A 15,061-nucleotide genomic window follows, 5' to 3' on the forward strand; every position below is an offset into this window, starting at 1 on the left:
TACCTGAAATAATATTATTGCTAAATTATTGATTTCTTTTGCAATGATTTGTAAAAGAAGATTTAGTATGTAATCAAGAGCAACTGTGATTCGTCCAAACTGACCAGCGCGGAACAAAGTAACATGTACCACGTGACACCGTCATCTACTTCGGCACCGTTCTGGAAAAGCAAGCGGCGTTTCTCTTTCTGGCTATGTATGTGGCTGGTCCTCTGGATGATAAAAACGGTCCTACATTACAGGAAATAGCGACAGGGACGCCTAGCTCTCTCTCTTGCTTTACAGGAGCAGTTTTGTGGATGAATGGGGGCGGTTGCTCCTCTGTTCCAGACTGGCTGCTGTCTCTCGACTGCTGATGTGTGGGTCTGATGCGTGACCATTCACATTTATTTCCTTTTTCTTTGTGAACTGTACAATTTTCTCCTTTTTCGTCGCGCCTGTTGCTCTCTCATGAAGAAAGCGGCTTTTATACCCGTAATAGCATCATCGCCTGCCCTGAGTGTAGAAACGGCACGATTGCTGCACCTTACCGACATCATAATTAAATAATTACCATCGGAATAATGACAGTGAGAACTGTTAATATTCACTGAATTAAAAATACACGGTGAAGAATTGGATATTTGGCCCAATTATAGCTGACCAATCAGAGAGAACGTGTGGGCCAAAGCCACGCCCATTTAATGCAGCTTATGCTAATCGGCATTCTATTTGTTTATATTTTTTTCAGTGGTTTAACTAGACGTCATCGACGCCCTCTTGCTTTACGGAGTAGAAATACAACAGAGCATGTCCGGGCAAGTTCAAGTACTGAGCAATAAATTCATATCCAAACTGTCCTAAAACACATCTTTAAATCCTATAATGTAAATAAATATATTTAATACGTTGTGTAAACAATGTCTACATTAAAATACACCCCTAAATAATTTAAAAACTGAATGAGTGTATAAATATTTCAGTACAAAGTCATCAGATACCTGAGCCACATGAAACCTCCAGGAGAATGTCGTTAAGAGAGCTAAACGAGAGTTTTATTTGATGCTGAAAGAAATATAGTCGGATAAATTTTGAAAATGACACAAGTGCGTGTGTTTGAGACTATTTGGGAGGCCTACCAGACACAAGACTCAGTTTTGCAGCCTTTGTGGGACTACGTGCGACTCAACCACTCTGAAACTCTTCGGTCTCCTCTCTTTCCAGTGATTTTGACCGTAGCATCGTATTTTGTTCTTTGCGTACCCTACCTAGTCTGCGACGTGGTGGGACAGAAGTGGCCAGCTATTTACCAGTACAAGATTCAACCCAACAAGCTGCCCACAAATGCAATGCTCCTTCACTGCAGTGGAGTTACTCTTTATAATCACCTACTTCTGGTGTTTCCCGCAGCCGTGGCACAGTGGTTGTGGAGACCTCCCGTTCCTCTCCCTGAACAAGCACCTACATTGCTTGAACTTGCAGGTGGGGTGACTGGAAACCTTCTTCTCTTTGACTTGCAGTATTTCATCTGGCACTTTTTGCATCACAAGATCCGCTGGCTGTATGTGACTTTCCATGCCATCCACCATAACTACTCTGCCCCCTTTGCTCTGGCCACACAGTGCCTCGGGGGGTGGGAGCTGGTCACGGTGGGCTTCTGGACCACGCTCAACCCTGTCCTGCTGAGGTGTCATCTGCTCACCACCTGGATGTTCATGGTGGTCCACGTGTACGTATCAGTGGAAGACCACTGCGGATATGATTTCCCTTGGTCCACGTCTCGTCTGATCCCGTTTGGTGTTTATGGAGGTCCGAGCAAGCATGATGTGCATCACCAGAAACCTAATACTAACTTTGCACCCCATTTTAGTCACTGGGATAAACTGTTCGGCACTCATGCTGATTTTAATTTTGCTAAAACTCAGTGATGAGCATGCATGCTAATATATATTAAAAGTGCATGTTTGTTTGCCTCAGGCAGAACTTTTGACATTGATTTTATTTGTATACAGACAATGCAACAAGAAGGATTTAAGCACAAATAAACTAAATCGATGCAATGTACATACACTGCAGATGATTTTAAACCATCATTATAAAATAACTTAAATATTAAAATATTCCAAAGTTGGAACCATTTACAGGGAAATGAGTTGTTTGTTAAATTCTTACCATTCTGGTAAAATCTTATATAAATATATAACATTTTTAGAATTTTTATAAATATATAAATTTAGAAAACACCTTTATAAAACCATTTAAACACTAGTATTACAGATATGAAAAATAAAATAAAAAATACTTTTGTAAAATGTAGCTATAATGTAATTGATTTAGTTTATTATCCATAATTCTTAAAGCCATATTTTATAGAAACCTGATATGATTTTTATATATATATATATATATATATATATATATATATATATATATATATATATATATATATATACTGTCAAATCGATTAATCACGATTACTCATCTAACATACAAGTTTGTGTTTATATATGTGTGTATACAGTGTATATATATATATATATATATATATCTGTATGTGTGTGTGTGTGTGTTTGTAAACACATATATTGTACATATATTATATGAACAAACTTTTATGTTAGATGCGATTAATCGATTTGACAGCACTATAATATCAAAAGGAAGAGATTTCGTTATTAACTGAAACATTTCAAAAAGACCAAATAATCTGAATAATAAAATGTTTGGATGGGGAAAATATGTAAATCAAGAATTATTTTGTTCCTCTGACATGGTAGAAAGACATTAAACCAAACGTGGTTAACCAGCCACAAGAGGAAGAAGAAAAAACCCTCAACCTTCATACAGTTTATTAAAATAAAGCAGATTTGCATGTGTGTGCAAACTCAAAATAGATTGCACTGCAGTTATCTCTCATTTCAAAGCCTGATGTTACTTTCTCTTCCCTTTTTCTTTTTTCTTCTTTTTTTTTTTTTGCTAGTGTTCATTTTAATATTTAAACATTTGAGGTTTATGTCATGAAAAAGCTGACCTTGCAAACCTGCAGTCATGTGTTGTATGCATGTAGGCTTGCAATTGATCTTTGACTAGTGATTACGCAATTCAATGATGTAACAGCAGGTGTCAGTAAAGAGATTACTTTGTTAAATCCCTTTGTGTAACTCTTGCATGTGAACCTACTTATATTTATATATATATATATATACAGGTCTACGGTTTGACGTGGTAAGAAAATATTTAGTTCTTTGCAGTTACAAAAGATGAAATAAAGAATAGTTGGTATTTTTTGAAGAAAATGTGAGTCGTGCTTGCATGTGAAAAACATGTCATATAATGATAGTTTTGATCGATGCTTTGTTAAAGCAAGCGCTACTAATAAAAATCTATTAACAATATAACGTCGTAAAATTTCTGTGTCTCAAAACCCAGTTATTTTCCTACCTAAATAAATCCTCTGTCATAGGCTGGCACAGCCAATGAGAGTGCGTCATCTGACCGCTGTGTGGCACTGTTCCCGGATCAGACTCAAACACACACACACACAGCAGTGGTATGGCAGCCAGGAAACAGACAGCCATTTTATAATCTGCAGCCTGTCTGTTATATTTGCAGCTTAAACTGCTTTTTCCATCAGTTAATAATGGGCCAGTGTGGGATTACGTCGTCTAAGACGGTCTTGGTGTTCCTGAACCTGATATTTTGGGTAAGTTTGAGGTGTTTGAGACTGAATTTGAGAGTGCGTCAGTGTTGTCAGATGGACACAGTCAGGTGTCGAGCAGCTGCATTATTACACACACACTCTTTTATATCAACAATTCATTTATACAATCTTTTGAAATACAATGCATACTTTGCTCTATTTGATATGCCGATTTTGTTTATAATGCATTATTTAAAAAACTGCTTGTTGCTGCGTATTGCAATGTTTGTTTACATATTCAGTCTTAATGATTCTGCGTTTAAGATTTTTTAATGGCTAATAAACAGTGACAGTATAAAATGATATTATTAGCCTTGTATGAGTTGCTGTTCGTGAATTGGCCAGTCGGACTCTTTGTTTCCTTTAGCCACGATGCAGGTTAAGTTTTATTGTTTGGGATGTTAAAGGGATAGTACACCCAAAAATGGCAATTCTGTCATTACGGTAATTACTCACCCTCATATCGTTCTAAACGCGTAACACTTGTTATTCTTCGGCGCACAAATGAAGATCTTTTGATTTGATGAAATCTGAAAGTTCTCTTTCTCCATCTTGTGTTCGAGATCTACCTATGGGAAGGGTATCCGTACCTGACCTCTGCAGAAGCATCCGATTGACCTTTCGCAAAGACCCGCCCCCTTTAGTTACTGTTGCTATGTCCGACAAGCCACGGCATGTTCTCATACAGTGAAAAATACATACTCAACTTTCAAATTTGGTCATTTTTAAAAAAAAGAAATTTAAACAATAAATACTATTTTGTAGTTCTTTAATGTGTCGTGACAGATTGCTGTAGAGCCTCTTGAAGCTGCTCGTGAACTGATAATCTCTTCCTTCTAGTTAATTTATAGCATCAAATAAACATGAAAGAAGGATAAGAAGGAAATAAACAAGAAGGAATGTTGTTTTAACTGCGGAAAGACATCAGTACACTTCGTTTTTCAAGTTCAAATCCGTTAGCTACAAACTCTCCTGACTGCTTTGTCGGACAAAAATGGCACGCGGAAGAGGCTTTGGAGAACCCGGAGAACTGCAGTCATTGCCTGACGCTGCCGAAAAAACTCCTGCGACGCCGCCTTAAAGTTGCCGCGACCCAGTGTGTCGAGCTCAGCTTTTCTGACTCAGATGGGGGACACGGTGACGACGATGCGCTACTGGTGGCTCCCGGGGTGCGACATCTCTCATCTGGGCTGACCAGCCCAATCCTGCGTTCCCCGAAGAGGACATCTTTGCGGGCAACCTCCACTCGTCGACGAAACGGCCGGTTCTGGTGATGACGACGACGCTGGCCTTCTCGGGCCATCCCGCCCTCTGGCATTCCCCAACGCCCCCGCGGCCTTGCCTCAGTCCATCCTCCTGGAAGTGTGTGAGCGAGTGGCCGCTCGCCTCAACATTGAGTGGCCAGCTCCACAGAGCACCACCGACCAGGAAAGGGACATTTATGATGGGAAAGTGCTGGGACCCCCTCCCGGTCCGAGGAAACAACTCTTCCCCGTCCTCCCAGCGTGCGCGAAGCAAGAGGCACAACTGGAGCGACCCGCTCGATCTCAAACACGGTCTTGCGGGTCTAGAGGTGAAGGATATGGCGGCTCTCGGCATGGGTGACCCCCCCCCGCTATCGAGCCATCGATCGCCAGGCACCTCAACCCAGTCCAGTCCAGGGCGGGCTGCTCACTCCCCAGAAGCCGGTCTTGCCTAACGAGATGGATTGTTTTTCTGCCTCTGTGCTCCAGGCCGCTTATAGATCCTCGGCCTTGGCTGTCAGGGCCCGGAATGTCTCCTCCCTTCTCTCCGCTTACCTGGTGGAGATTTTGGACGACTTAGGCCAACAGCTGGACAAGGGATCCCTCTGTGGGGAATCTCATATCTAAGCAACGCTTCTCACATTGGCTTGTGGACGCTATAATTTTGGCATATGAATCGAAGGGAGTGCAGCCCTCAAGGGACATCAGAGCTCATTCCACTAGGGGCTTAGCCGCCTCTTGGGCTCTGTTCAGGGGAGCATCATGCAGGACATTTGCTCTGCTGCCAGCTGGGCTTCTCCCCATACGTTTGTGCGTTACTACCGGCTGGATGTCACCAGAACCTCGGTAGCACATTCGGATTTTGGGGGTGGGGTCGTCTTAACCCTTCCTTCTCTTGTGTGTGCCACACACGTTTCATGTCCTGCCTGTACACAGCAGTTATGTGTGTGCGTCAGTATGGCGGGTTCATGATTATGGGACGTGTCAGGCACCGCCCCTTTGGGTGACCGTCTTTCTCTGGCTTACAGAACCTCACTGTGAGTGTATTGGGCAATCGGGGAGCTGTCCATGTCTCTCCCATAGGTGGATCTCGAAACACGAGATGATGAAAGAGAACAATAGGTTACTGTCGTAACCCCGGTTCTCTGAAACATCAAGTGGAGAGATCCACCAGCTTTCCCTATGATTACCGCACGAGAAGCGAATATACTAACTGGAGAACAGCCCTTACCGGGCATTGGCTGCACGCTTCTGTCTGTCTTGCCAGACTTGGTGCAATTGGATGCTTCTGCAGAGGTCAGGTACGGATGCCCTTCCCATAGGTGGATCTCTCCACTCGATGTTTCAGAGAAACGGGGTTACGACAGTAACCTAGCCTATTGATTTCTGTCCCTCCATTGACAGCGACGCAACTACCACTTTGATGCTTCAAAAAGTTAATAAAGAGATCGTAAAACTAATCCATGTGAATTGAGCTGTTTAGTCCAAATTTTCTGAAGAGACTCGATCGCTTTATATGATGATCAGATTGAATTTAGGCTTTTATTAAACCAATTCTTCCTCAGGCAGTTCCTTTTGGAATTTGTAAGCAATCCTTAAGGATACTAATAGCAGGGGCCAGTTGCATAAACATAGCCATTATGTTAAGACTGTGTCTTAAGAACTAGTATGATCAACTAGAAGTTAGTTAGGGGTTAATCAGTCTTACTGTTCGGTGTCAAATTAGACCAATCTACGTTTTTAATGTTACTGACTTTAAAAAGTTATTAACAGTTTTAAAGAATAAAATTGGATGACTAACTTGTAAGACTAGTCTTAACAGTTTATGCAACTGGCCACAGTTTTCAGATTCCAGTATCACACAAAACAACAAAGAACATATTTTAAAACAGTTCCTAATATGACTTAGAAAATAGTTAAAAACCTTTATTTTCTTTAACTGTAGTTTAACATTATTTCAATACAATACAATAATTAATAACAATTAAGTTTTGATAAAGACAATATCCAGTTAATAATTGACAAACAAATGGAGAAAAATAATATTATATAAAATAATATAATATAATAGATTTACTAATATAAATATATCCTAGCTAATATCGAATAAACTGATTGATATTCATGTCTCGTAGTTTTGACCAATGTCAAATGTTGTGATGTTGAAGTGAATTTAGGCATACAATAATATAATGTACAATATGTAATAAAATATTAAACAATTTACATTTAGAATCTACAAAATAAAAATATCAACAAAAACAAACTAACTTGTGATTTTGTGCACATTGGGTTTGACAGAACTGGGGCATTGGGGGTAAAGTTTTAAATTTAAGACTTAAATTGAGCAGTCGGATCTGTAGGAACACTACTCCACCTGTCAGCTTGCTTTCCTTGTCTTTGTGCCTTTGATTAATCTCTTTAATTTGGGACTGAATGAAGTTTAAAGTCTCCTCCTGGCAGATTGAGGTAGTATGACACTCTCCTGTTCTTTTTTTAGGGATCAGGCTGCTTTATTAAACCCTTGTTCGTAATTTTAGAGCCTGAGAGCTGTGCTACATTGATTCAAATTAGGTTTTATGGTTCTATTGTAAATGGGAAAGACCAAATCCCTATAAAACAAGTTTTTCCTAAAATGCCTGGAGGTCCATGGAGGACGCAGACCACTTATTTGTAGCCATTTGATTTGATTTAACCATTTATTTTGGTAACACTTTCTTTTTTGATGGTCCACTTTAGACATTCTACTAAGTAACTTTGCAACTACATGTCAACTAACTCTCATTAGAGTATTAGTAGACTGTAATATCTACTAACACTTTATTTTGATGCTCCCAACAGACATTCTACTGACTAGAAATACAAGTACAGGTCAACATATTCTACCTAATACTACCTAACCTAACGGTCTATACTAGGGACGCACAATATATATCGACCAATATATTTTCATTTTTAATGTTATCGTTATTGGCCCGATAAGAAAATTTGACCGATATATTAAAGCTGATAAATAATGGATTATTTCCTTCAGCCGAGACAGTTCAGATGCAGACTGTTCACCATGATGGTTATGAATTGCTTGAAATATGATTGGAATCACTTCAAAAAGCAAAATACTGTTAAGTGCAACATGTGCAGCGCAAGTCTGTCATATAGGCTTCATAACATTATAATGAGAACATTATAATTGTGTGCTTGGGACATGGATTTAATGGAGAGACTTTTGTTTTTGTAATCAGGCTCTCAAAAATTAAATAAAAAATTTGAATTTAGATTTATCTGCCAATATATTGGTTAATGGTTTTCAAATATAAAGAATTATAGGTTATTGGTATCGGCCAAAATCTGTGCATCCCTAACTAATTCTCTAATGAGAGTTAGGCTAGTTGACATGTAGTTGCAAAGTTACTTCTAGTTCATAGAATGTCTAAAGTGGGCCATCAGAATAAAGTGTAACCTTTATTTTTTCCTGTCTCATTCCCTTCCTGATGAGTATGAGCTTTTCTGTGTGTTGACCTTCAATGTTGGATCATGATTTTCTTGTTGGTCAGCATTCCAAAAACTTATTAAACTTGTTTTGAAAGTCAAAGTGACATGAATAAATTTGTGTTTGGCTTTTAACTTTTTTAATTTGATTTTCTGTATTCAAACCAATTTAATAAATGATTTTTAGTTTTATCTCTTGGCATGAAAACACATAATATCCGCTTTCAGATAAGTAACTCTGTTATCTACTTCTAGGCCGCTGCTGGCATCCTGTGCTATGTTGGAGCCTACGTGTTTATCACGTATGATGACTATGACCATTTCTTTGAGGATGTGTACACCCTGATCCCAGCCATTGTCATTATCGCAGTCGGAGCGCTGTTGTTCATTATTGGACTCATTGGATGCTGCGCCACTATTCGAGAGAGCCGCTGCGGGCTTGCCACAGTTAGTAAAATATTAAGTTCCCAACACTGCATTTTAGTGTTTTTCTTCAAGGGATAGTTCACCCCTTTACTCTCTTTTAAATACACCACTGTTTGGGGTCTGTAAGATTTTCTTATTTGTTAGAGTTAAGGTTGATAATTTTATTCAGCAAGGATGCATTAAATTGATCAAAACTCACAGTAAAGACTTTTTAATAACAAAATGTATAGCAGCACAACTGTTTTCAACATTGAAAATAATAAGAAATGTTTCTTGAGTAGCAAATCAGCATATTAGAATGATTTCTGAAGGTTCATGTGACACTGAAAACTAGTAATGATGCTGAAAATGTAAATAACATTTTAACATATTAAAATAGAAAACAGTTATTTTAAATTGTAATTGTTACTGTTTTTACTGCTTTTTTTGATCAAATTAATGCAGCCTTGGTGAACATAACTTTTTAACCCTAAAACCGAATTCTGGACAAATGTGGGCAAAATAATTTTGATTTATTTTTATACTTTTTTATAAAATTTTTATAAAAATACTTCCCTTGATCTGAGCGGTACAAGACTTGGCTAATTTTCCTAAGTTTGCCTCCTGAACACACAATTTTTTTTGACTCAATTCTACAATGTTAAGTGGGTGAAAAAAACAAACTCCTTAATCTTGTATTTGGGTCAAAAATGGGCACCCATAGAAATGAATGGGAAAAACTGTAATTTAGAGCATTCTTCTTGTTTTTTTGTAAAAATAAATCAATAGATCCAATACAATGCATATCTAACATACACACAAATGAAGGGCTGATCCTGTACAACATTCTCATCATGGCAAAAACTCACACTCAAAAAAAATAAGCATAATTTACATAGAAAATATGGTACTTTTTGAAGTAAATAAATTCAAAAATACCCCCAAAATAAAAAAAAACACACCATAAATGGATAGACAAAATTTTATCGAAGACAGTGATATAACATTTATAATAAATAAAAAATAGGATCACATCTGAGTCCTCTGTGCCCACATTTGTCCACAATTACAGAATTAAGGGCTATAAAGTGAATACGGTTTGAGGGCTACACCGTAGTGTAGTTGCTATTGACATGTTCAGGCTAAAAATAAATAGATATGATAGTTTAGCGTTGTTTATATAGCTTGCTTTGCTCAATCCCCATTTTCTTGTGTCCCTTTTTTACAGTTTGTCATCATTCTCATGCTGGTATTTGTGACTGAGGTGGTTGTGGTGGTTCTAGGCTATATTTACAGAGCAAAGGTAAGTCCAGCATGTAAAGGAAGTCAATATTTATTAAAATAGGAGTGCCCACATCTCTTTTGTTTTTTATATGAAAGCCCTTCTTACGCCCTTTCAGTTGTGTTCAAATTTAAACAAGGCATACAATGCATTATCTGTCTTGTGTTATGCTGTATTGTTTGTATAGCAATGCGCTCTTTGACATATAGCCTAGAAAAATACGAATATGAATAGTGAAAGGTGGATGTCAGGGTCAGAAATGAATGGGGGCTTGGGGCAAAATTGCTGTCAATTCCCTTCTAAATATCTGAAAAAATGGCATTTTATGATTTCTTTTTTTTTTTTTTTGTATTTATAACTATGATATACTTAATATTACACAAGCAAGAGTGCTGTTTTTCTGAATATCAACCCGATTGCAAATGTGATATTGATTTTATATTTCAATAAACAAGAAGTTAATATGAAGTGAATTACATTCTACACACAAATTCAAGAAATCGGTCCCACGTTTTCAAGAAATAGGTTGAGGAAATGATTCAATGACACATATATCAAGTCACTCACTTGCTTGGTTCCTGAATGAATCAGCCATTCGAACGCATCGGTTGTTTGAGTGCATTTATTTAATAAGGTTTGAAAAACTTGCCATGAAAATCAGTGTAACGGAAAGTTAATTTCTGTCACTTGTGAACATGTTTCTAGGTAGAAGATGAGGTCAATCATTCCATCCAGAAAGTGTATAATGAGTACAACGGCACCAATATGGATGCTCCCAGCCGCGCTATTGACTATGTGCAGAGACAGGTGAGACTGCTTAATGAGATGCACAAAACATTCGGTTATTGTATTTTCAATAAATCACACCCCGACCCCCTAATAAAATCTGTCACAACGTAAAGCTCCATTGTTGCGGCATCACCAACTACTTGGACTGGAAGAACACCAGCTGGTTTAAGGAGTCTAGGAACAACAGCGTGCCACTGAGCTGCTGCAAACCCAACGTGAGCAACTGCACCGGCTCCCTCTCCCGTCCCGGAGACCTCTACCCGGAGGTGAGAGCCCTGACGTGTGCTTGTGAGTGTAGCCGATGATGCAAAGGAAGTGTGCATGTGATGTTAATGTATTCATTGAACCACCTTAGGGATGTGAAGCCCTGGTTGTGAAGAAACTGAAAGAGATCATGATGTACGTCATCTGGGCCGCTCTGACATTTGCTGCAATTCAGGTATGCTGTTCTGAATTATTATTATTGTATTTTTTTTTTTTTTTGGTCTGACATTATCTTATATAAGAAGTGAAATCCATCTCAGGCAAAATATGTCTTCCGTGAATTTCTTTCTTTCTTTCTTTCTTTTTTTTGTGCAAGTATAGTGTCGATTCAGTGTTATTAGTTCTAGACCTAGGTTTTCCCAAGCGGGTTTCGTGATTATCAAATCAGAGACTGCGGTTTAATTAAATAACTGTATAGTAGAGCTGCACAATTATTTGTTAAATGATAGCAATCTCGATTCAAACACGCAATCTTATTCCTAAATGACAGCGGTTCGGCTTTGTCTATTAAACCTTTGACAACTAGATCATTGCGAACATTCAAATCTGCGTTGGCGCTGCTGATCCAGAGAGAGCTGTTGTCATGTAAGTCATGGCTCTTCTCCCCGTCAGACAGAGTTCTAGCGCTCGGCGCCGTCACTATGTGCTTTTGTTGCCCTGTAGCCGCTGAATCACATCCTTTGACATTCATACTGTTCCAGAAAGTCTCTGGGGCATAAAGGCCGTGCCTTGGCAAGGCCAGCACATGCCCGTGACTTACACATGATTACTGACACAGTCTGCCTGAATTAACTGCAAGAAACGGGGCAGTAGGCTAGGTTGTTCTTGGCAAACTTGCATGAATTACACCAGATGTTCTCAGGGGTTATTTGACTTGTTTTTCCTTTTCTTTTTCTTTTTTTTCCACAGTCTGAACTGAGATTAAATTTGTCGGCGCCAGTGTGAAGAAGTTATCTCTCGTTTATAGACCTTTGTCACAGAGGAAAGTTTACCTGGAAACAACCTTTTTGTTTTGTTTTTAAAGAGCCCACTTTTTTTTTTAACCATTTGTCGAAGATTCTGAAATAGAGCGGCACTTTTAGTAACATCAGTGTCAGTAACTCTAGACGCCTCTGGCTTATTTTGTGCTGATGGCGGGCGGCAGTGGTCTCATCTTCCTTTCGTGCCCATCGTCTGTTTATACCAGTATTGTGCATGTGCTATTCTTATTCCCACAGTGTTGCTAAAGCAATGTTACGTTGTACACTATTAGTATTCATATCACAGTCCTGCAAAGATGACAGAAAATTTACTCGCATTTGCTGTCCTGCAGTTGCGTTATAGACCAAAAATATATCGGTGAGTGAGTGCGACCTGGACGCATCAGTGAATGGGGATATTTTGCGAAATAAAATGATCCTGCCAGAAGAATAGCATGAGAACTTAATGATGTCTGTTCCGCCTGTATCATCTCAGTGAGCTTTTATGAGGGTTTACGCATGCGCATTAAGGTGAATTTAGCATTTGCCAATGTTTCAGTGTGGATGAGAAAGACGTAGCCACACGGTTCGTCTCAGAGAACGTTCAATTAAGGCGGAACAAACCTGAGAGAAAAAAAAGAGACGCACACACACACACACACACACACATCCCCACACACAAGGAAGGAAAAAAACTAGGGCTGTGAAACGATTAATCGCGATTAATCGCATCCAAAAAAAAGGTTGTGTTCACATAATATATGTGTGTGTACCATGCATCATTATTTTGTATATATAAATACACACACATGCATGTATATATTTAAGAAATATTTGCTTAAATATACTGTATATATGTATAGTATATTTAAGCAAATATTTCTTAAATATATACATGCGTGTGTGTGTGTATTTATATATACAAAATAATGATATATATATAATTTGTATTAAATATAAATATTTTATACATAAATAACACATTTTTCTTAAATATGTACATGCATGTGTGTGTATTTATATATACAAAATAATTATGCACAGTACACACACATATATTATGTGAACACAAACTTTTATTTTGGATGCGATTAATCGCGATTAATCGTTTCACAGCCCTAAAAAAATACACAATAGGTCCTCAGACGTAACTGTACTCGTCCCGTATCTGTGAGCTTTAAATGAACTCGATCTTGTTTTTTCCTCCAGATGCTGGGAATGCTGTGCGCTGGCGTCGTGCTGTGTCGCAGAAGCCGGGACCCGGCCTATGAGCTCCTCATCACAGGAGGGACGTATGCATGAAAAAACCTAGCATACAAGACTCTCTCTTTTCATGCACACACCAACAGTCTCTCACACACACACACACACACACACACACTGGGCTCAGGGTTCTGTCGGTGAGGTGGCACACTGGATATGCCCTTATATATCTCTTTGTTTCTACACACCTCACACAGGGTTTGCTCACACAATTCACTGGTGATGGGTGAAGCGAAGCGCGTAATATTTATTTATACAGTATGTGTCACTGAAAATGACTGCGTTTTAATTTAAACCTTTGTCTTTCTCTCAAAGGCATTGGGCCAGACTGCAAAATGGCGAACAGCCAGTTTTTAATCCCGTTGAGAAGATTTAATTAACACATGTATCGATAACATTTTCTCTTCCTTGTCTCTATTATATGGAGTGGAAGATGCTGTTATTGTATGGAATAATATGTGGAATGTATGCTTTCCTCATTTGTTAGTTTGCACTATGTGTACGGTTTAATTCTATATTACAAATACCAAGGTGGGAAATGGCTGGGATGGGGAAATGAGGATCAACCTGTGGTACCGCTGTCTCAGATGTCACCCATCACCAGTCCGCTGCTCAGGGACAGTGGCAGTGTGAGAGACAGGTCTGGACTGACCACACAAGATTACTTGGCATTATGGGCCCAAATCGTACAGCTAAAGTGAACTATATGTTCAAAATGGTGTTCACAGCGGTTTACATGTAAAGTGTAAAGAGGTTTCGGGGGACACTCTACATGCACTACCTAAAAGTTACCAAACTCTTATATTATTTTCCTTATTTTTCCATTGCTTACAGTGTGAACATTACTAGTCTAGTAATATATCGTTTAAAGTTAGTTTGGATAACATGTAGGTATGTAGAACAGGGTCAACAGTGTATTAGTTTAAATGAATGTACATAGGGAGGAAAAAATGGTGAAATAAGCTCGCAATTTCGATCTTCAAATAAATGACACCTTTTATCTTGTTTCATTTCACTGATACGAATCATTTTTGGCTTGATGGTGTGGTTGCAAAATAACAACATGGAAGCGCTTTAAAGCCTGGCACCAAACTTGGTAACACAAGGCACCAAACTGCAAGTAAAAATGTGAGACAATTTAAAAAATAGTCAGAATTGACAACGGTTGTGTGTTTTGTTGTAATAAATTAAATTAAATAAATGGTATTCTACAAAAAATGACTTGTATAGTATAAAAGGGTCTTGTAATAATATATTACATATAATAATACATATATAATAAAAAATTATATTACATTTTAAAATAACTATTTGAATGTTATTAATTTTCAGCATCATTACTCCAGTCCTCAGTGTCACATGATCCTTCAGAAATCATCTAATATGCTGATTTGCTGCTCAAGAAACATTTGATTACTGTCAATGTTGATGAAAGTTTTTGATGAATAGAGAGTTGACAAGAACAGCATTTATTTGAAATAGAAATCCTTTGTATCATTAAAAACATCTTTACTGTCACTTTTGAAATGACACAGCAGTGACTGATAAAGAAATCAAGGAACTAAAGTGCTACTGATCAACCATTTTACCATCTGATATTCGTTGTCAACTGGCTCCTAAATGTTATATTTTAGGAACCAGTGACTCTGTAACTTAACATATTTGAGCACAACTATATCATTCATGG

At 38.2% G+C, this 15,061-nt stretch overlaps 2 protein-coding genes across 2 annotated transcripts; both read left to right on the top strand.

The window, feature by feature from the left end:
* Nucleotides 1–164: 164 nt before the first annotated feature.
* ch25hl1.2 (cholesterol 25-hydroxylase like 1, tandem duplicate 2) lies at nucleotides 165–2,217 on the top strand. Its single transcript, XM_084124676.1, has one exon. It carries the CDS (start codon nucleotides 1,077–1,079, stop codon nucleotides 1,905–1,907), a length of 831 nt encoding a protein of 276 aa, XP_083980802.1. The 5' UTR covers nucleotides 165–1,076; the 3' UTR covers nucleotides 1,908–2,217.
* Nucleotides 2,218–3,492: 1,275 nt separating this feature from the next.
* tspan3a (tetraspanin 3a) lies at nucleotides 3,493–14,381 on the top strand. Its single transcript, XM_084123598.1, has 7 exons — nucleotides 3,493–3,682; nucleotides 8,668–8,859; nucleotides 10,046–10,120; nucleotides 10,805–10,906; nucleotides 11,002–11,154; nucleotides 11,244–11,327; nucleotides 13,321–14,381. The coding sequence occupies exons 1-7, from the start codon at nucleotides 3,620–3,622 to the stop codon at nucleotides 13,411–13,413; spliced, it is 762 nt and encodes a 253-aa protein (XP_083979724.1). The 5' UTR covers nucleotides 3,493–3,619; the 3' UTR covers nucleotides 13,414–14,381.
* Nucleotides 14,382–15,061: the final 680 nt, after the last annotated feature.

This window comes from Abramis brama (assembly GCF_963993115.1).
Source record: "Abramis brama genome assembly, chromosome: 9".
NCBI lineage: Eukaryota > Metazoa > Chordata > Actinopteri > Cypriniformes > Leuciscidae > Abramis > Abramis brama.

Bases quoted from the DNA above. Each gene is read 5' to 3' on its own strand.
- ch25hl1.2 (XM_084124676.1), top strand. From the start codon at position 1,077: ATGACACAAGTGCGTGTGTTTGAGACTATTTGGGAGGCCTACCAGACA.
- tspan3a (XM_084123598.1), top strand. From the start codon at position 3,620: ATGGGCCAGTGTGGGATTACGTCGTCTAAGACGGTCTTGGTGTTCCTG. The intron at 10,907-11,001 runs GTGAGACTGCTT...CACAACGTAAAG, and splicing joins TTGACTATGTGCAGAGACAG to CTCCATTGTTGCGGCATCAC. The intron at 11,155-11,243 runs GTGAGAGCCCTG...GAACCACCTTAG, and splicing joins CCGGAGACCTCTACCCGGAG to GGATGTGAAGCCCTGGTTGT.